At 41.7% G+C, this 22,608-nt stretch overlaps 1 protein-coding gene across 3 annotated transcripts in view; it reads right to left on the bottom strand.

Annotated features, from left to right (window-relative positions):
- Positions 1-22,608, bottom strand: part of NEDD9 (neural precursor cell expressed, developmentally down-regulated 9) — a 100,624-nt gene that overhangs the window by 59,393 nt on the left and 18,623 nt on the right. For all 3 annotated transcript variants that reach the window (XR_004780745.2, XM_035560261.2, XM_050708882.1), the window contains one exon: positions 13,236-13,443. Coding sequence is in view for 2 of the 3 variants with exons in the window: in XM_035560261.2 (XP_035416154.1) it covers positions 13,236-13,238 (3 nt within the window). In the remaining variant the exon portion in view is untranslated. The remainder of the gene's footprint in view (positions 1-13,235; positions 13,444-22,608) is intronic.

The raw sequence follows: 22,608 nt of genomic DNA, 5'->3' as shown, positions 1-22,608 counted from the left end.
CTCTCAATTTTCCCTCATACACAAAAAGAGGGGGAATATGCGGGGTTTCTAAAGTCTCAGGATGCTCCCCATTTCCAGTTGTGATAAGAGTACAGATGTTATTTGAAAGTGTTTTATTCTGTTCTCCTTCTAAGCTTTTAAAAGTATTTTCTACCACTTTTAAGTGAGAGAGTATAAAACCTCTGTAATAACAGAGAGGTGTTTCTCTTTCTTCTTCTTTCTCTCTCTCTCTTTTTTTAATGTTTTACACCCCTTCAGGAATATGAGCTCTTGATCTACTTCTCCTTCTTCCAGGGAGTGTTTAGACTGTTAGCACCATTCATTGCTCTAGGCCATCCTTTAGATGAGCGTCCATCACTGTAAACACCATCCTCTAGAAGACTAAAACATCACGTTTATTACTCACCATAGCTTTGGTTACAGCTGAAGCAGTTTATTAATGCAGTTTAGTGAAGCAAGATTAAGGCTCTCTCCCACAACCTAGCAAAATAGTTCTTGAGCTGTTTCAGATAGTGCTGTAAAGGACATACCTGTGTTATTGTTAATAAGACCTCGTCTAAAATGCAGGCTGCCATAAAGGGGGTATCTGGAAGCATTTACTGGACACAGTAAGATCTGGAACTCATCCACCGAAATGCAATAAGGTATTTTTAAATATGTAAGAATCTTCCAAATATTTGGAAATCTGAGCAAGTTGCTTTGAGAATGCCTGTAAGTTAAATACCTTCCAGACCTGCACATCATATCTGTTGCCAAAGTTTAATCCCAAATACTAAAAGTGCAGAAAGAAGCTGGCTTAGAAAGTGTGCAGGGGCGCTCTTATGTGCAAACAGATTATCTTCTTTTGCAAAGTCCCTGACAAATCCCCAATATTTTCAATGTTCAAAATCAACTTGCACCTGCATAACTCTCAGAAAGGGGATTTCTGCATTGCAAAGAGATGTTTTTGGTGGTATTACTTTATATACCCCAGTGACTTCACAGATAATTTGGTATTTCATCTCACTGAGCTATGTTGTGAGTGCGCTACCAGCCCTGGCTCCCTGAAAGACAAGGGTTAGGAGTTTCTTAAGCTCAGATAAATGGTCATCCATGCACATGGTGAACTTTCCTAAGAAATACTCACAGGCTCAGACACAGTCTGTTAACCCTTAAGCTTTCATTTCCTTCGGAAACCAGGCATTCACACACCCCACAGCACACATATATAAAGATACACATTAAGACTCAGACCAAACTGTTCTGATTCCCAAAGTGCTGTTTTGTTCTGTTGCACATTGACATAGGCTGAATTGGTACCTGACATTAGGAACTGAGGGAGTAAGTGCAAGGGAATACGCGTGGCTGCCCTAATGCTTTCAGCATACATGTTATTGCAAATCCATACTTCTCTACAAGTTAACCAGACGTAGGTTTGGTAGCACTTTTGTGTAACTTCTATTTGTGCAGCTGAAAATCTCTCATTTTCCTGCATATTAAATTCTGATCATTAAAATTAAAATCCAACAAAAAGGATCATCATTTGACGATCATCCGTTATCAAAAATTCCATGGGTTGTTTCCTATTCCCTCCCTAGACAGCTAGGATAGTATTTAGGTGTTTTGTGGCTGACAGTTAACACATATTCATCCTATGGTTTGTGTCCATATTCAAGTATTTTGCATCTCAATTACTTTTATGTGATTTCTTCTATGTAAAGAAATGACAGTCAGACTGTTCCATCAGTTTCTCAAGAGTAAGTACAGTGCTAGGTAGGACCAAGTTAGACTGTTCAGATAGTGTTTAGTTCCTTGGACCCTTGCAACAAGTGACCAGCTGGCAGATAAATGACAGCTCTCCCTGTGTCCTGGAGTGTTGTTGTGCTGGACTCTTTTAAAAAGTTTTGTCAGCTTAGGTATAATGAATACCCTACTGATTTGCCTTTGGTTACAAAACAACAACTAGGCATTCACTGTTGTTGTAGGCAACCATAATTATTATCAATTACTAAGTATGCAAACTTATCTTGTATACCCAAAGGATTTAGACCTATTTGCATTCCGGTCTAATTAGAAAGCTACATCGTAATCTCCAGCCTCAGGCTTTTCCTACACACCCTTGAATGACTGCTTAACTTACTCCTTCAGAATAAACAAAGAGCTGCTACATCCACAGCACAGCTCCAGATGAAGGCCCCATACACGATGACAGCACTAAGAATTGACTTATTTTTAGCAATTCCCCTTTATTTTGCTTTGTAGCATTGTCTACTAGCTTCAGTTAGAAGGTTTAACTTTGATTTTCAATTTCACTATTTCTCTATCAAGTCAATATTTTCTTTCATGCATAATGGGAAAGGAAGAAAGCAGATAAATATGAGGCAAAGAGTGATTAGTTAGCCATAAGACAGAAAGATAAGTTATGGGAGTATAAAGTACTGATGCAGATATGTGAATGTAGTTGTGGACTCTACTTTCTTGTACTCTTTCCAGTGCATGTTAGATAAACACTTGCTGGCGTTAACCTAGGGATATCTGATCCTGCCGCTGGCCAAAAATTTGTATTAGATGATCTCATGAGGCCTCTTTATACCCTAGTTTTGTAAGATTAAACCCAAATGAGCTCAATGTAATCCATTACTGCTACAAATCAGGGTGTCCATCTTGTGCTCCCTGTGTCCCAGAAATAAGCTTTAGCCACTGGGCCTTTTGATAGAAGAGAGGCACAGTCCTTGGAGCCTCCTCCTGGGCATGGGTTTTGGGTGGGTTTCATGAAGAGGCCAGTAAGACCAGTGTTTAGCATGCATTAGGCACCAAGCACTTTGGAGCTGAATGAGAGAGAAGGAGGTTCAGAATCTCCAGGCTGAGGTTTGGTTTCCCAGGATGCAGACTTTAGGCTTTGTACAGAACATGTCAGTTGTCTAAATCACCCCCATAAATCTCATCCCATCAAACTGTGGCATTTGATTTATACTTATTTTCATCTTTAAACATGCATTTTAGAGGAAAATGCAAAAAAAGTCACCATTTTATGTGTGACAGCACACGTATTTCAGTCACAAATAGCCTGCCCCAGACAAACCATCAGGCTCTACCTCTTCATTTCACATTCATTTTCCCACTCTGGGGTACATAGAGGCTTTAGGACCTCAGGAAGAGCTGTTTGTGCACATTACCAAGCAAACTAATGGTATGTGCATTCCAAAGACTCATAGCAAAGGCAGGAAAAAAAAAAAATCATCAAATTGCTCAAAGGAGCTTGTTTAGGGTGGCAATTTCCTTGCCATATTTCAACTCTCTGTCTACAGCTATTCAGACTATCTAAAATAAATCACTATTTTTTGTTTGTTTCTGTTGATTTGTTTTTTTGTTTTGTTTTGTTTTGTTTTTTTCCTAACAATGAGGGAAGTGAGATCAGTTTGTGTTAACTCTTTTTTCATTCTTTTGCAATAAGACCAAATGAAATCTGTGACTGTTTTTATCGACAGCTCTACTCTAAGACCTACACACAAAAAGCCTCAGTGGGGTTAAAGTAGTATTAAGTGGGAGAAGTCAAATAGCTTAACTGTTTTATCTGCCACTGGACTGGAAATGCAAGCTATTTACACAAACCAGGCCTCAAGCATTTAAGAACATCTCAAGAACATCTTAAGTAAGATCTATTCCCCCCTCTAGAAGCTTTCATCCTGCATTGAAAGGATGCTCAGTCCCAAATCCTGTTAGGTGGCTTCATCCTAGACAGTGAGTCCATATAAAATCACAACCAGTGGTTTTTGTTGTTGTTGTTGTTGTTGTTTTTCCCCAAAGCTGAATATATTTGCTTTTGTAGTACTGTTGGTGAGGAGCATATTTTGTTACACATGGTGTTAACACTGGTTCAAAATTTTAAATACTTTTTCAGATTAAAGTAAGAAGACATGTCCATGAGAAGTTGAGATTGGCTTTTTTAACTACAAGCTGCAACTGTTTTTTTCTCTCAAGGCTTCTCAAATGAACTAAAGGCACTGTTTAGGAGCAGGAGACCGAAAGGATGTTTTTGAGCTAAAAGGCAGGCAGAATAATCTTGGCTTGTCACCAAGTTGCACTGAATTTGACAAATGAAATTTCATTAGAGGTGCAGGGGCAGTTGTGAAACTGCCAGTAAATAACTGTCTCCCCAGAGTCTCACACTTTTTCCAGAGTCTATTTTCTCTTTGGACTCCATTCTGCCAGCAACGGTATTTTAAAAGCAAAAACCAGAGCAAAGTGTTAGAGCTAGAAATTAGTAGATAATAAAGGTCAAATACATTTTTTTTTCCAGGAGCTACTGGAATTTATGGAATTATTTTATTTTTTTCTTCCTCCCTTCAACATTCTTTTGCAGTTGTTGCCAGTAATGGGTCCAAGACAAGGCCATGAATCTGGACAAATTCAGGATGGTTCCAGAGCTAATTTTGTAGCTGACTGTTTTCTCTGCAATGAACCAAAGCAAAACCCAAACCCCTTACCCATGACCCTATGCTCTGAAAAGATTTGGAACTGTTTCAGACCTGGACATGAACCTCGTGGCCGATGAACTTAACAAGTCATCATCCTTCAGTAATTCAAAATATAAATTAAATGCACACCATAATGCCAAAATGGGAGGTCCAGTGACAATAGCAAAGTCAGGAAAGGGAAAGCAGCTCCCCCTCAATTAAAGCGTCTGTATCACCTGTGTCTGAAGTGCACAGCAGTGTCTCCAAATGGAGACACGTGTTACAGGAGATGGAGGTACCTTGGACTCATTCTCTTGTCTCATTTTTAAAACTAAAGAGCTTGAGAACATGTGGTTTTGTCTAAATCTGTACCTGCTGCTGTCAGAAGGGCAGAGCTGGGATTTTAGCTTAGTAATTTGGTTGACAGTTTGATTTCCTGGGAAACAATTCCTGCATATCACATGGTTCAGCTGATAAAATCAGCAGTAGTTTGCCATGTTCTCTCATCAGGCTGTTTACACCCATCACTGGTGTAAACAGAAGTCATTACACACATATTTTACAGGAGCAGGATTTAGGTATAGAGAGAGTAGAGACACACTCTTTGCTCTTCCAAGTTTCTTAAAGCCATAAGTACTTGCAGAACTAATGTAAAGAGTATTTCTAGTGTAGATGAAGTTCAAAGACTCAGTTTCTTGGTACAACTTCTGTTTTCTGAAACTTTAATTAGAACTTTCAAAAATCACCGATAACCAGCTCTCTTGCCACTGCTCTCAGTATAAGGCAATCCTAGATGACCTTCCACAAATCCCTTTTAATTAGCCTTTTTCCCAGAGTGTGCCATGCCAGCAGAAGATTAATACATTAACCTTACTGTATTTGCAGCTGCTTCTTTATTCCTTCTCTACAAATGGCTTTTTTTTTTCTTTCCCAATGAAGTTTTAGGTCATGATCATCTACTGTAAAACCTATTCTCACCCTTAAGAAAGTATAGCCACATTTTTTGGGGGAAGGAATATCTAAAATAAAAGCTTGCAGAAGATATTGCACCAAAAAAAAAAAACAAAAACAAAACAAAAAAAAAACATATGCAATGTGTTGCTAGCAGTCCTGCTGCTTAAGAACAAAAACTGCCTCTACTCCTGCAATCTGAGTTGACAAGTTGATCACAATGCTATTGAACAAGATAACATATGCCATACCACTGTGCAAGCTCACGCTGGAGGCAGTGCTAACACATACACTCATGTTACCAAACTGTGAGGATTGTAACATCAGATATAGTCCTTACTCTTGAGAAATAAGGAGTGCTGTTTATTATTGAGAAATAATACAAGAAAAAAAAATCCAGTCATGGCACTTGATATTTATCATGGTATTGGATAGAAAATAGCCATGTGAAAGAAAAAGCTAGGGGATTTAGCCGTGTTCACTAGATTTGCTGGAAAACACATCCAGCGTGTTACCTGTTGCAAATTTGATCTGAATTTGGGTCTCCAATCAGATATTAGATTGAAATGTAACATGACATTTGGGAGGGTCAGCAGAACATGAAGCTTTGTATTTAAAATACTATAATCCTTGTCAGGCATTAACTAGATCAGCTGCTATAAATGGCACTAAAGAAATCCTTTTGCAACTGACCTCAAAATGTTTTCCCTGAATCTTTCTGTTTGGGGAAAAAAATGTAAAGAAACAGGTAAGTGCACTTCTGCCATCACCAGCATTTCTGAAGCGATGACTTTGGGGTTGTTGGTGGGAAGTGAGGATGGCAAGGCTCAGGGTGAGTGACTGGTCACATGGAGCTTGTGGAATCTGGAAAGAGGAGCTGTCAGGCAGGTTAATCTGTCCTGGTGGTAATCTGGGCACCAGCAGATATTTGGTAGCTTTATGGTAGGTGTGAGAAGGGCCATAAATTCTCAGACTCAAGCCACAGACTGACCTGTAACCTTCATGGAAGTTAGGGCCAAACTTCCCCTTTGTTGAAACTATTTGTGTCTTAGCAAGGCAGCTGTTTACCTGTCAAAACCAGTGCTCTGAAGCAGATGGACATATGGAATCAGATACAGTGATTCCTATGTACTCCAGCTGTCAGACCGAGTAGAGAAGCTCTGTCAGATGGTGAAAGCCCCCTCTGCAAAAGATCCGCCACTACCTTCTTACAATAGCTGTATGTATACTGCATATTTGAACACCAAGAATCAAGTCCTACAGAGTACTACCAGCGCTGTAATTTGCTGAAATCACTGTAAATTGAGGATACTTTGCAGCGTGGTGACCTGGGGCCTTGAGTCAGGAAAGCATCCCTCACTTGACGAGCAAAGGGGAGAAGTCAGAGAACTGGGAAATAGGATGGGAATGGGATCTGAGAGAGAAGCTGCAGAGAAGGCTTCAGCAGTGGTATTTTGAAGTGTTTTCTGCTACGTTCAGGGAGCCAGTAGAGATTTCTGAAGACATTTGCTTGGTAGAACACCCACTGATTGTTTCAATTAGCTTGGTCTCATTTTTAATAGGCACCAGATGAAAACTTTGAGTAGGATCTTGCACACATCTCAGTTTTAATGCAGAAAGATGGGCCTGACAGACTTTGAGCTTTGGTTACTGTAGGAACAGGTCCCCTGGGATGGCCTAGTGCAGCGTGGGGAGAGCAGCAAGACCCAGCTGAATTCAGTATTGCGGTTTGGGCTCTCTGCGTTTTACCTGGTAGACCTGAAATATAAAGTCCATTTAGATGCCTTGTTGCCAGTCTCTGCTCAAGGCTGCTGAGGTCCATTGAAAACCATTGAGAAAAAAAAAAGTAGCAAGTAACTACTTCATAGAAAAGCTAGAAGTGGTAGATTAAAGCATATCAGCAATCCTCGACTGATAGCAGACAAACCAAACTGCTCTCATATTCCCTCACACAGAGCCTTTAAATCTTGCTGACATACCCAGTAGCTGAAAAAGCCCATGATGAGATGTGATAATAGCTTGTAAACACAAAGTGTGGCCACACCTTGCAGCATCTACAGCTTGAGGGAACAGATCTGCCAATCTACATCTGCCCTTAAATGCCAGGAAACAAGTCATCAGTAATAAAACATGAAGACTGTTCTCCATCTGTAATCAATTTCTGTTTAACTAATGACTTTAAGTAGAAAATAGTCACAGTCATCTCTTATTAGGTCCTTGAATAAACAAGGTCAGGGAGTAGTATGGGAAGGAGCTACTGTTTTATTTTCCAGGTGGCTGTAGCTGCAGAGGTTTGCGTAACTGTGGCTAGTGAGGTGGGAATGATCTGGTTATGGCTATCAGCCAAGGCTAGTGTGACTGAGGGAAGTGTGCCTGTCTTTGCTGCTCAGCCTGGACCAACGTGGTGAGTTCATAACAGCAAAGCAAGAGCTGTGACTCAGTGAAAAGAGTAAGTCTTTCTACTGGTGGCAAATGGCTTTGGGTTCAACCACAAAGTATCCCAGGGCAGGGAGGAGTTCTGGGTGTCTGGGGGAAAAATATACAGAGTTAGAGCTGCCTCTAAGCTCTTAAGCAGAGCCTGGAGCAAACCACCTCTTGTGTTTTCCCCTATCCTTTTGAGCAAGGGGATCCTTTGGCGTGCAACTGCTAGTGGCCTTGCAGGTCCCTCTAACAGCCCAGCTGTGTATAGTTAAGATAGTTTTTAAGGTTCAGTAACAGAGTGACCTTCAAGATGTAATGTTTGGATTGGGGTCTGGTGCAAGAGTTATGAAAAGCAAAAGGTGATGATGTGGTTCTGATTTGGCTCACAAAATGCAGAATGCAGATACTGCCTCTCAATGTTTCTAGGCTTAAGGTTATTCACCCTGCAAGTTAGCTTGTGTGCCATCTATAAACTGCAAAAACCAGCTCTCCTCAAGTGGAAAGTCTGTGCCATGTATGCACACAGGTCTTGGCTGTTCTCTTGCAATAAAATGCTACGCCAAATAAGCAATCATGAGCATAAGGAAATGTCACGAGTGAGAGAAGGCAGAAGAATAAAATGAAATAAGGCTCTTCAAAAAATACTCTGGGAAATGAGCAGGAAAACAAAACCATTATCATTTGTAGGCAACTTGGTGTATCTGTGCTCTTTAATGGTGTTCTAGTACTGTGGCTAAGAAATGTGTGTATTTGTGGGATTTCAGTAGATGCTAGATACCCTTGTTTTAGGATTAAAACAAATAAAGCTCAAAGGTATTTTTCAGAGAGCTGCCTCACTGTGTTCTTTAAAAAAAAAAAAAAACTAACAGCAAAAAAAAAAAAAAAAACAAACACAGCAAAACAGAATTCCCAGAGGAAAATATTTATGTTCACTTGGGGCAAACCAAAGCCTTTCATTTGGTATTGTTTTGAACGGTAAATGTTTACCTGGAGTGTTAGCCTGCCCTGCAGGTGTTGTGGCTGTCCCCATTAACCTGAATAGATCTGCTCATACACACATAAGGGTTGCAGGGTGGCCTGCCTTACTGTGTTTATCTTAACATGTCCAGAAAAGAATGAATCTGTGGAGTAGTATTTCTTGTGAAAATGTGAATATTTCTGGCTGGCAGTAAGCTAGAGAAACTGTGAAAGGTAGAGGGTAGTTTTGTTCTGTTTTTCCCCTTCATTCTACTCAGTAATAATTACTTCAGGCAGACCAAAGTGAGGTCTGGTGTCTCATCACTTCTGACTCTGGAAAAAGTCTGTTCTGAATATGAAGTTAGCATCAGCTTATTCCAAAGCTTTTGTATTTACCACTATTTAGCTTGGTATTCGGGATCTACCCCCTTCAACAGGGTAATAATGGTGATGATACATTTCAAGTGTGGCTTATGTAATATGGCTCTGTATTGCTATAATAAGCCTTTACTTCAACTGCATCAAATGTATTGTAACTTCTTTTGCGAATCCTCATGAGACACATAGACACTGTGGCTACCCTACACAGTGGTGAAACACAGCATCTAGAGGGTGTCTTTGACTGGACAAGGCAATATTTGAGTGATTGTATGAGAAGTCACTGTAGCTGGAGCAGACCTACCCTTAAATGCGCTGGTTACCCAACAGCAGCTGTGTCCCTGGGCTCTCCCTTCTGCTCTCATCCTTCTTGCTAAGTGTCACTTCTCTGGTCAAGGATGCATTAATCCACAATCTGAACCTTTCCTTCAGCCATGCCTCTGGTTCTCATTGCTCTTTGGTAGAGCAGAGCTTGAGATGTGCCTGGCGCACACTGTGTTGGACTAGAAAAGGAGAGAGGACTAAGCCAGCTTTGAGCCTGTGACTGTCTGCAGTCTAGCAGCTGCTGGGTTGAATGCAGGAACAAAAGAGTAGGCTGAGGCTTTTTCCTTGCTCTTCTGTCTGCCAGCACCTCCTGAGGACTGCTCTATCCCATGAGGATGGAGTTCTCCTCTGATGAACAGCAAATGCAGGACTTGTTCCCAGGGCCAGGCTTCTGTGAAGGAGTCTTTTAGATAAACCACTGGTGGCCAATGTGTGCTGGTGAGTTACTTTGTTCAGACTACTCAGAAGTTTGTATATAAGGGGAAAAAAATCCAAGCACTTGGTGTTTTTCTTCAAGGCTTGTTATGAGGTACTCTGTCTTGCTGTCTCAGTGGATGAGAAGCTCAAAGTTCATTAAAAATTACCATGGAGAAATAAAACTCTGCACAGAATTTTCCTGTCACTAGGTACATTTCAGGCAACTGCTATTTCAGGCCTCTGTCTTGCTGTATCTCAGTGGAGAGGAAAATAATCTATGTCAGTTGGCAGTAGAGGTTATAGACTAAAAACTATGGCCCCCATGAATGAAAGTATTATTCGCAGAGTGAGATATAATCAGCAAAATCCAGGCTAGGAAAACTGCTGCTCAGCTGAGGCCCCTTTTAAAGCCTATAATGCAGTTGCTTTCTTTGTATACTGAGGAATTGTGTATAAATACATTTTACTGCACCTTTAAGGTAAAAAACAAAACAGATGGCTGAAAGATACTATGCTCTCTTGTCAGCTCTTGTCCTGTTTATGTGGACTTGTTCCAGCCCTCCCAGCCTTTTTCTGTGGGTTTTAATACAGTTTTTAATCCTGATTTCCCTCTCCCCTTGGCAAGGGGCCTTTTTTCTTGCCAGTCTGTGGATGGACAGTACTGCTGAAGCCTGACTCAAAACTTGATTATGCTGAATCTAAGATTAGCTATTGCTTGGAAACCCTAAAAATTGGGAAAGGCGTATATATTCAGCTGGATGCTAGAGATTCTGTGCAGGTGGTCACGGGTAGGAACAGTCTCTGGACAAGTATTGCAGAGCAGCTCAGCTGGCTGCAGTATAAAGCATCAGGAGATTCACACCAAAAGCATGATGCATTGCAGAAGGGCATGTTGCTGTGATGCAGCTGCCTGCACAGACCAAGGGGGTCAGCTTTGTTGCCTGAACTGCAAGGCAGATAAAACAGTGAGGGCTGAGTAAAAAAACATATAAAACAAAATAGAATACTGGGATTCCTCAGAATGGGAGCTGGCAGAGTGCTGTAGAAATCAGCATATATTCTCAATCTTGTGTTTCAGAAAATGTATTGTTAGCTGGTGGCTCTGGACAGCTCAAGGCTCAAAGGGATAAAATACTGAAGTTGTGTGCTTCAATCTGCTGGAAGTCAAGGAGGAGGTGTTTGATTTGAATATATCTTGTTTGGGGGATGTCTGAGCCTGCAGACTTGTTTTGGCTGGGACGAAGGGGAAAGTTTCTCCTTAATAAGAGGAAGAAAGTGAGTGCAGCTGAAGCCTTACTGAACTTAGGGAGTCACTGGCTACCTTTCAGCTCCTGTGATTTGGCAGTACTCCATTCTGTCCGCGTGCTTTCTTCAGTGTGATTGGGCTTTGTAAAAATCTCCTTAATCCAACACAAAGGTTTTATGGAACTGCATCTAGTGCAGTCATATTTCACTGGATTTAAATGAGAAAGTTAAATCTCAGTCTAGACTGAGTACTCTCTAGCTCCAGTGGATCTTGTACCCAGCAAGATGTATCATCTATGATTGTTTCTCATTTTCCAGATGAGCCCAGGGGATCTGCAGCCCCCAGTAAAATTCCCGTCTGCACTAAATTGTCTTTTAGTCATGATTTATACCTCAGTAAAATACATCATGAGGAGGAGAAAATGTTTAATTTTATGACTTATATGAGGTACATTTTTACTGGTTATTTATGCACTTGTCTTATATAAAGAAGTAAAAGACCGACAACTTTAATTTACAGAGCAAAGAGGTGAGGGCAAGTAAAAGCAGTGAAGGTCAAGAAGTAAACCTTAAACTAGTATGGCTTCTAGAAAAGAGCTTAGGTTAAGAGATACATAAAAAATATGGAGAGGGTCAGGCTGGATCTCAGATTTTGAGGGGTCCCTAGAAAAAGAATTCTAAATTCTCTCCTGTCCAAGCCAAGCTAGAAAACAACCTCAGGTTGGGGCTGTTTGGATTTTTTTTTTTTGAAAGTTGGAAAATGCTTCTTTTCTTAAAGCAGTAAGAAGCGAAGAAATCTTCTATGCTGCTTGCGGAAATCTCGGATTGAGTTCTTGTTTGATTTGTTTTGCCCACACCCCTTTCAAAATTGCACTGTGGTTTTCTTTTAAAATACCTTTCTTAGGGTGGTGAATATGGTGCTAGTTCTGAATGATAGGCATGAGAGCCTGTCTTCAGGTTTCTGCTATAGGATTTCTACTCACAACCTTGTCCTACTGATGACAGGCATTCTGGCAGCAGCTTAAACAAATGTTCAAGTGGTGCATGCCAGATGAGAAGACTTGGGATAATTAGAAGTGGGTTCATAATTGGGAGACTGGCATGATTTAAGTAATTACATCATAAGCATACTTCCTTATCTTTTCTATCACCTGTGTAATGATGTAGCTTCTAAGCCTATTCTTTAGGGGGTGAAAGCTAAGGAGCAAAGTTAAGCTTGTTGTTGAGCTCCAATTTGGTGTCATTACTGATAGTGTTTATTATAGCGTAAGAGTTAGCACTGACATGTGCTTTGTTCTTCACAACTTGACTCTTGCCTCCATGGTTATCTAGGCTTCAAAAGAGTGTGTGTGGTAATTCAAAGGCAAGTCTATATATTTGCACATTAGGTTGATGGAAGAAATGCTTCTTAAACATGCAGGCCAACAGCTTTCTTATCTCCCTCCCTCTTGCTGTCTCAGCCCTGAGCCTATGTGCTTCACTTGCAGCGCCATCAGCTGCATGGTGGCTCAGCTGCAGGGGTGCTGTGAACTGGCAAACAAGGAGTGCAAAGATGGAAACTTGTGGAGGTTTTAGAGTGGTGGTATCTAGTCTGCCTAAAATGTTTTGAATTGCTCTGGTTTACTAATTGTCCATAGAAGATCATGAATTCTTCCTGATGACATCTCAAAATTTCCCTTGAATATGAAAAGTGATCAGCACAGTCTACAAAAGTTCCCTTCTGATGGAGAAATGGACCAAGTCCCTCACATGTTCATACTTGTACAGGCCATTGAGGTACAGTGTAATTCCCTTGAGACATGATTTGCTAGGGAGATGCCTCACTCCTCTTCCTGAAAGAAAATCCTCCTGTCAGTGTGTTCAGTAAAGCTGCATTTACTACCAAGGCTTACGGTACTGCTGCCTGCCCAGGATGCCTGTTCTCCTAGCTTTTGCACTAAAACGGGTTGTGACCAACCTGACAATGAGAGCTCTGCCTGACTTCTAAACAAAGCAGGCATTCAGTCAGCCTTAAAAAAAAAAAAAAAGAACATTTTTGTTGCTGAGCTCCATGAAAAAGGCAGTTACGCTTCTATTAAAGTGCATTTTGACTTTGTAGAAACTTACCATTGTCTGGTGTTTTTGGCTTCCACCTACGGTATGTTAATCAAAGGAACACAGGAGCTTTGTGCGTCCACGACAGCCATCTCCATACAAAATCCTGCATTGTAGTAAACTGGTGGGTTCTTGCCTTTCCCGATCGTTGGACTTTTCACTTCCAGGATTTCCTTGCTCTAAATATTTCTTCATAGACCCAAGCGCCTTTTTTCCCCATCTGAAAGAAAAGGTCAATGAAACAGATGAACAAAGGAGGAAAAAGCTACTTACTTTCTGCCTTGCCAATTCAAACTGTTTGGGGCTGCTCAGGGTTTCCCTGCACAGTTCTAGCGATGCACAAGACTGACCTCAGGGAAAAACTTTCTCTCTAAAATACGGTTAAATAACTTTGCCACTGTTAGCAATATGTGTTTTTAACCAGAGACGCGACCTTTTTTATATCCTTGTTAAGGGCTAAGGAATTTTGGCAGGTATCAAACTGATGCATGCTGCATGGCCTTACTTTATTGCTCCCAATGCATTTATCAGGAAGGCTGATATCCAGAGTTGTTCAAAAGCTCTGGAATGTTTATTCCAGCAGCTGCTTCATTGGCAAGTCTGCAGCTTAATGTTGCAGCTTTGTGCTGGAGAACTAAAAGGTCAAACAGACCTTATCTGGGGGAAAATCAACTACTTTGTGGGCTTTACTGAGCAAGTTTTGAGAGAAACGCAGCCAGCAAACCGAAGTGTAACCAATCCCCAATCATGGATTAAAAAATCGATATTTTATGGGTTTGAATATCTTACTCTGTTTTAATATTTTTCTTCATGTTCTTCATATAGGGACAGTGCCTAGAAGCCAGACCACCATCTGGATTATGCAAACAAAGGCTGATCTCTATACTGGAGATCATTAATTTGGCTTTAAACTGACCAGTCATGCTTTCAGAGGTCACTTTGGTTTGTTTTTCAAACCTGCTTGTTGTCTTGAGTAACCCAAACATCACATTGCTGAGACCCTGTCCTTATGCTGATAAGGAACACACAAGCTGCTATTGTGCGTGGGATTTGCTTGCTGAGCTTTCACATACATAAGTGATCGTCCAACAATAAGCAGTTCCTCAATGGGAATTTTCTGAGACACTTAATCTCTGAAAGAAAGATCTGAGCTGCATGAAAAAGAAGCATAGGAGTTGCCTGGAAATAGCTGTGCAAGCCTGTGAGAACCCTCTGAGTTAAAAGAGGGTTTATGCCATGTGTGGAGGGTGTGAAGTTTTAGATGGGTATAGGGTATGGCTGCAGTAAGCTGTAACGTAACCCTTCTAGCATGCAATGTACAGTGTGAGCAAGGAGTTGAGTGGAGTTCTTTAGCTTTGGGATCTTCTCCATTTGCCAGGAGAGTCAGTCTGAAGGAAACCTTGGAAATAGTACATTTTCTTGAGGAGGTCAGTAACTTTCACTATTTGTACTTCCAAATCCAGAAAAGTTTGTCACAAATGACTGTCTTGAATTGTTGGATGAGTCTGTAAGGTATGACAGTGGCTCCTGAACTTCAAAATGCCTTCACTAGCATCTGTAGTGTGCAGAGAACCTAGGAGGCATGACTTTGTTTGGCACTTTCTTATACAACATTAACACTGCCTCCAAAAACTATGGAGGGCAGAACTTCACAGACCAAGGCAGAAGTGATTGCCTTCTTAAAAGATGCTTGCATCATGACACTAGCACTTTCTCCTTCCAAACAAAGCAGACACACATATATAACAAAAGCACTCAGTAAGCTGCAGGGTCCTTGGTTGACATCAAGACTGATAGTAAAGGTTGCACAGCAATTGCCTTTCTCTTCTCCCATCAAATGAGGAAAACTGATGTCTGGGCAAAGATTTTTCCTCTCTGTTTGGGTCTTAAGCACAGAAGCAGCACTTCACAGGGAAGAAAAATATTATGTCTTGGTGTGTGAATAGCAGCCAATTTCTGGATGGCTGTTTTTGTTGTTTCTTCCCTCTGCCCCCTGATTTCTAAAACATGTTAAACATATTGAACTCAATTTCTCACCCTTCATCCAATGTGGAGTGGATTTAAATAACAGCAACAAAAAGTTTTCCATACGTAGCATACAGCAAGTTTCCTGAGGAATGAGTGGGACAAAAGGAGATGGTTGCATCTAGCCTACTGTTTTAGCTTGATATTCACCCAGAACTGTACTCAGGTATTATGCTGAAGAGGCCAGGTGGGAGATACTAACAGGAAGACTCTTAAAGGAGGCAGTATGCCCCACCTTGCTGTGGAACTAGTGATGCTGGCCTTGCTTAATTCACCTCTCTCTTTCTGGACTTTGCTTTGTAGAAGCTTTAACAATTGCTTTGGCACCCTTCTTCCTCCTCTCCAGCCTCTATGACTTAAGCCATCTACTGCTTGTGGTCATCTCTAAGTGGAGGACAGGAACACTGTTTCCCTCTGTCTTGCCCTAGGACAACTCTTCTGCAAGAAGTGACCTTGCGAAGGGCAGCCTCAGGGCTGGACAACCCATGGATGCTTAGGGTTTCCTGTTCTGGCTGACCATGTATCTCTCCTGTGACCTGGGAGATATGCTGACACTGGATTTTGTGCAAGTGCTGGGATTTTTACAGGTGCAGTGTTGAGGTGCAATTATGTTATTGCAATAATGCCAGTAATTTCGTATTAACTTCCTTTGCCTACAGATAGTGTAGGTCAAGCTGTCTGAGCTATTTCTGGAGCAAAACTTCCTGAGTGTAAGCAAGGTATTTGATCTGAGCAGCGCCCCTGCTTTCCTGCGATATGTTTCTGACCTGATGATATCCAGGAAGGGCCACGTAGCTGGGGAGCTGAGGGATCCCTATCATAGAGTAAAGTGGGATGGCCTTTTAGTAAGGGCATTGAGCAAGGCTCTAAATATTGGTAGGGTTTTTTGTTGTTGCTTTTTTCTTCCTCTTCCCTAGAAAGGCATGAAACCTGCCTATGAGGCATTCATCTCTGTTGCTTAATTAAGAAAATCTTGAAGGACGCTATTTGCTTTCATGCTAGGTAGCAGTAGCCTTATGCTAAATCCTGTGAACAAAAGGCTGTAGAATACTTTAGCTCTCTGATACTGCTCAACTCCCTACCTTAGGGAAATAAAAGATACTTCAAAAGTAAATAAGGGCTTCTCAAATTAATACTGTGGGATTATTACCCTTATGTTTCAATTAATAAGTTCATTCCACTGTGAGGCATACAGAAAACACTTGTTTTGCAAAATGATCCTTCTGTGATGTGTGGCTTACCAGCGTAAATCATGGTACTGAAAATGATGGAAAAACAGATCCAATTAAAATCCTTTTCAAAATGAAAATGCAGAAGAAATCCTTGTCAGCTATGTTTAAGGAAGAAAGGCAAACATGAAATCTTGAGCACCTCTTTTCTAAAGAAGGGCAGCATTGTACTGAAAGGGTTCACTGCTGCTCTATAGAATGCATGATTTTACTTTGTACCTTTTAGTAGCACCAAGAAAAGAAAATAAGTTGCAACCCACGTGCCTTCCAGATCTGCTGTAAAGCCTTTTCCCTCTTGCTGCATAACGAACAGACACTGTCTTTGCTTCACAGTTTTATTGCTATATGCTGAATTACACTTTTATTTGATGAAGGACACAGTTCTTGAAACTTGGGCAGACAACATTGAGAGCAAGGACTGGTATGAGGATGTGAAATGACTTGTAGAAGACCTGGGGAGAAAATAAGTGGTGGTAAAAGTCCACACTTCTAGCGGGAAATACCCATCCAACCAGCTCTGCTCAAGAAAGAACTGGTTGGAAGAGTTGTTCTAGTCACATGCTTACATGGAGAGAGAAGTGTTAGCAGGTAGAAGTGAAGAGAGCTGGGAGAAGTTGGAGAAGAGCAGGGATAGACAGTTGAGGTGTAAAGCTTGATAAATGGGTGCTTGGTTTCACTGTTCAAAAAGTACGTGGTAGTTGAGGCTGCAATAGTCCAAAAGGTGTGTTTGATTTAAACTACAGGAATGCACTTGAATTCCTGGGCAGCCATAGAGCAATCTGCAGTGAGAATTACTTAATACATCTGACTGCAAGTTGCTGCTTGAAGGTGTTCACATCTGCCAGACTTTGACCAGGTAGGCTGATATTCTTGGGGTCAAAGTACAGGTGCAGATTCTGTAATTGGCTCCAGTCCATGAGCTGAGGGCTGCTTCTCTCTTCCTGTTGTGTGGGATGGGCCTCACCTGATACCTGCTTCTGAACCCAGGTAGGGAAAGGAGTGCTTTAACCACCCCAATTAAACCACGAATCTGTTAAGCAAGCTGGCAGGTAAATGGTTGAGCATTGCTCCAGGGGCCATTTCCCTTCAGGGCTTGTGGAGCAACAATGTGGGCTCTGTTTCCTTTCTGTCCCACCTCCTTCTGTAGGAGGACTGTAAAGGGAATAACAATTTGCTGTTGCTATGGGTTATTGCATTATTGTGATATTTGATGAATCAGAACTTTGTATTTTCTGTGTTTTTTTTCCTTCATCAGCTGTGGTCTACTTCTTCCATAATTGTTTTGAGGGGGAAAATATGCAATCTGAAACATTGCTTTTCATTTCCATTTAAAGCATACTTTAATATTAAACATTAGATAAACAGGTTGTTCTTGGAAAATAAAGCCACATGTTTGAATTATTGGTAATATTGCTGACAGTTCCTTTTGACTTTGACCCAACTTTTCTCACAAGTTCACTTAACTAAAAAATAAATTTGTTTTTATGTCAAACTACCATGAAATAGAGGGGGGAAAAAACACTTCTTGTATACAACTCTTTTCTTATGGTACTTAAACTTGAAATATAGGCCTCTGCTTCTGTTTACTGCTTGTGCATGCTTACCACTTCAGCAAAACAGGCCAAAATATTTCAGTGCAATTAACTGGAAGTAGAGAAATATAAAGTATGCATTCAAAGTCTGGGGCTGAATAAGGTAACAGGCATCTTGTAGAAACTGTGCAACACTTTCAGGAGCATTCTGAGGTTATGGAAACTTTAGTTTTAAACAAGAGATTTTTCTTTCAAACAACAGCGTTCACCATTTCAGCAGCATATTATGACTTCCATAATAAATAGAGCAGGGTCCTTCTAGACAGGATACCTATTAGGGCACAGCCCCTGGTTAATGCTTAAATTACTGGCACTGAATGAGGCAGCAAACTTGTGGAAAAAGTCATAAAATGCATGGCTGAGGACTAAAGCTAAGAATGCAGGTATAAAGGCTATTTGTGCTCTAATTCAGAGTACTTGACTTTATAGTATTCTTTTAAATTGTAACTGTTTTTGATGCTACAAGTGCTGGACTGAGATGTGCTAGGGAGGTCTGGCGTGCGTGTTTGTGTATATGCACACTCTTAAAATGGATATATTGGTCGGTCTCAAATCTGTACGTAATTCTTTTCTCCTCATCCAAACTGTGTTGTGTCCATGCTGAGAGAACTGAGGTGGAAGGGATCTGGACCACCTCAGCCTTCCTGAGAGGTACAAGAGTAGGCTGATGCAAGACTGCTTCCACTCCATGTGGCACATGTGATGGCAAGTGAACTAGGTGCGTCAGTAAGACTTCTTACAGTGCAATGTCACTTCTTCAAGGCAGAAGAGCAGTTTTGGTAGCTTCTTGTGTTATGTAGCCTCATTAATGCCCCAAAAGCAGTGGACAGCATGCGTGGTCATGATGCGTAGCGCTTGGTTCTGGTGATGGTATCCACCAGGAGGGCAACTGCCTTGTCTGAAGTGAGGAAATGAAAGCAAAGATTCACTTTTCCTAACCTTTTGATTCTTGGAGGTGGATGAAGCTTGTGTTTCCAAGGCAGATGAGCATTGACATTGCAGTCTTGACAGTGTTTAGCAGCTTATTTCCTGTCTGTCACAGAGCAGTCAATGTTTCAGCATTGACAATTACAATAGATGGCTGCAAGATCGGAAATGAACTTCTGTGCAATGCCATTTTCAGATATAAGCTGTTGCTTAGGGTATGTGTCAACATACGTGCAGATAGTGAGCGATTCTAGAGGGACTGATGGGAATCAAATACACCAGTCAATGCTCAGTGTGCACTGGGCCATGCCACCTTCTCTGTTCGGACATGGCTTTGAGAGGTACAAGGTGGTAGCAGAGAAGCTGGAGGCATGCCTCATTGCTAGGCTTCAGACCTGTACTCCTGCTGAATGAGATACCTAGGAAAGATTATTGCCCAAATCTTGTAGGCAAATCTACAGCTTTGCGTTAGCCCATCTGTGATGCCACAGATTACCACCCACTGAACTGTTAGCTGTGTGGTGGGGTAGAAGGAGGTAAGTCATAAGACACAGGAGGTCATAAAGGACCTCATGAACAGCAGGCAAAGGAGAGGTGAGTTAATGCAGAAGCAGAATAAGCAGTATAGTTAAAAGCCAAAAGAAAATGAAGCATCAGCTGTCCTATTGGAAGTGTGTGTACCATCAGGTGTCCTTATGTTCTGACTTTAAGTGAGGAATTAGTCATGGGTAGCAGAGCAAAGCCTGAGGGAGGTGAAATGGCTCCTGCAGCTGTCTCCTGGAGTTGCTCATCTCATGCATTCCGGAAACCCCCCAATGTCTGCTGGTGGACAGATGAACATCAGCCTGCTTCCCTCAGGAGTCCCTGGCCCATGAGCTCAGCTGAGCAGGGGCCAGGTTGGTCCTGGGCAGTAAACGTACAATAAGAGCTACCATGGCACCAGGAGGCAGCTGCGGGTCCTTGGTTGGGTTCTGCCTGGATAGTTTGTGGGAGAATGGTCCTCCATCCTGTGTAAGCCCTGTGCTTGTATGTAGTATGGAAACAGTTGTTAAAGGCAGTATTGTAGAGGAAGGCATCATCAGAAGCTTCTGCTGTGTAAATATAACCCAGTATTGTGGCTGTGATCATCTGCTAGCTCACGCTTGCTTTATACCACACCAAAGGCAGGAGAAAATGTTACGGGTCAGTAGCTCTCTTTCTAGTATCAGTTTTGAAATCAGAGGTGACTTCTCCATTGAGTTAACTATTACGAGCAAGCCATTCTGACATAAGGCAAGACAGACATCCAACAATTACATTTATCTGCCCAGAGTTTGAGGAAAGGCTTGCAATTCCTCTCAAGTATTTGAGGTGATGATCAGCTGGTGAGGGTTGGGCACACCTTGGTGGTGTGCCTGACCCCTCTTCCAGAAGTTCTGCCACCATGGCGAAGATGAGAAGAGAAGCAGCACACTCCCCTCTCCCTAGTGCAGTTTGCATCTTCACACCCTAGGTGAAGTTAGGGTGGCTTAGTGCCAGCTGCACTCAGGGGATTTCTTGGCTGCCTGCTAAGAGTGACTGTAGCTCACTGAACAGAGGCAGAAACACTGAGTCTATACACAATACATATAACAAAAATGGGCAAAACTGCAGGAGAGCACACAAATTTAAAATTTGTGTTTTGGATGAGTAGCTACCAATTACATCAAGAACTACTTCTGCAATTGCCATTGAAAGCTCACTGCAAGTTGTATTTCTTTTTTTGGCCATGATGCATCAGCTTATTGAATTAGTATTTGTAAATGTCACTGGGACTTGAGGGTTGAGGACAAATAATCCAGTTAAATAGCTTGGTTGCAAGATGTTGGGTGTGTAGTGGTCTGGCCTAAATATGAACTTCTTAGGGGATGGAGCATGAAATTAGAACTATAGAGGGAGGGCTGTAGAAACTGCCGTAGTTGGTGTGATAACGATTAATCTCCTCTCTTGCCTAACTGATAATTGCTGCCTGTGTTCCCTTCACCATGTGAGGTGAGTTGAGAACCTCTGAATGGCTCTCATACTTTTGCACGGTGTAAGTGTTGACTTGCTGCATTACGCTGGCCTGAGCACTGGGGCACTTGCAGATCAATAGGTGAGCTAGCTAGTTCCGGGGGGCTGGAAACAGAACAGATGAGGACTCCGTCCTTCATTTTGTGCAAGGCTTTACAACTAAGTGGCTTGAGTATGTTCATAAAAGGTTATGTGGGTAATCAAGTGAGATGGAGAGACAGAATTAAACACTGGTTTCCTTGCATTGCAGCTGAGCTGTAAAGAGGAGAACCACAACCTCTTCCAGTTTTGCTTTATGCAAACCTATGAATAATAGCTCTAGTTGTTTACAAAAACTGGGCCTCTTGGACAAAGTAGTCAAATGAGGTCTCAGGCTGTGGATCCATGCTTTGTGCAAAAATGGCAGCCATGGTGGCAGGGTGTGTTGCACAAGGGGCTTGGCTAGCAAACTCCGTCTTTCAAACACCTTCTGTGACAGTGGAGTAGCTGCCTGTGTTTGTTTGCTCCTGGTTCTAGTTTCCTCAGCTGCTATGAATGATTTTCCACATGAGGCTAAGAGATTTGAGGTTTGTGGGACTGCCTGAAGAATTGTGACATTAGTGGAAGGGACTTGCATCCAAGGTGACAGTAACTTTTTAGTGCCATGTCTGAGACGAATGACCACTGATGAAGTAAACCACAGTTTCAGCTGTCAGGGGTGTAATTGCAGACAGAAGGACTAGTTCAGACTTGTGTTCAAAAACAAAACCCCAAGTGTAACCTTTTATTGAAACCAGATGTGTTTGCGAAAGGCAGGAGTTATCTAAGAAGGTACATATTTAATTGTGCATAGCGAAGTGTCAGTTGTCAGCTATTCATTTGAAGCCCTATATATAGTCACCCGTCCATTTCTCTGATAGTGGAATATTATCTTGGATATGTTGTTCTCTTAGCGCCAGTCCAGCTCTGCTTCAGGAGGATCAACTCATTCCTTTTCATGCTTATTTTCCCCTGGCTTACTTGCAGTATTATCAAATAGTCTGAGTTCTCCCTCCTGAAAATTTGCCAAAGGATAACTGTTTTCAGCACTGGGATAAACGTGAAAACCCCTTGTAATGTTTTAAGACATTGGTGTATCAATTTTTTGGTCTACCAATCACAGCCCGTTATTTTCCTAGATCAGCATCTTCTCAGCGTACCAGTTATATAGTCCCCCAAGCAGAACTGTGTACATTTTTGTTTGCTAACAAAAAGGGCGCAACACTTGGCAGCAAACATTTCTCAAATTTCAGTGAGCCTCTGACAAACTTTTATCTATACATTTTTTTAAAAAATTCTGGAAACTATGTTCTTTAAGCTCAAACAATAATGAAAAACACTTGTTTGTAGAAACCTCTGTGCTGCGGCACGGGAGGCTTGCCTGGAATTCCCTGGCTCAAGAGAGGGATGCTCACAGCAGAGTTGAGGAGGTGAGCGCCAGGAGGCAAGCTGGGCTTCCCAGTGCTGGGCAAGCTCTTGCTGTAGTAAAATGTTGCCTGCTCAGCAACTGAATGGCCCTGGTAGATAACTGGTATTCAGTTTTCTCATGTACAAAAGCAACTT

This window comes from Cygnus atratus, chromosome 2, assembly GCF_013377495.2.
Source record: "Cygnus atratus isolate AKBS03 ecotype Queensland, Australia chromosome 2, CAtr_DNAZoo_HiC_assembly, whole genome shotgun sequence".
NCBI lineage: Eukaryota > Metazoa > Chordata > Aves > Anseriformes > Anatidae > Cygnus > Cygnus atratus.
The sequence above is the reverse complement of the archived record's forward strand: the minus strand, read 5'-3'. Positions and strand labels throughout refer to the sequence as shown.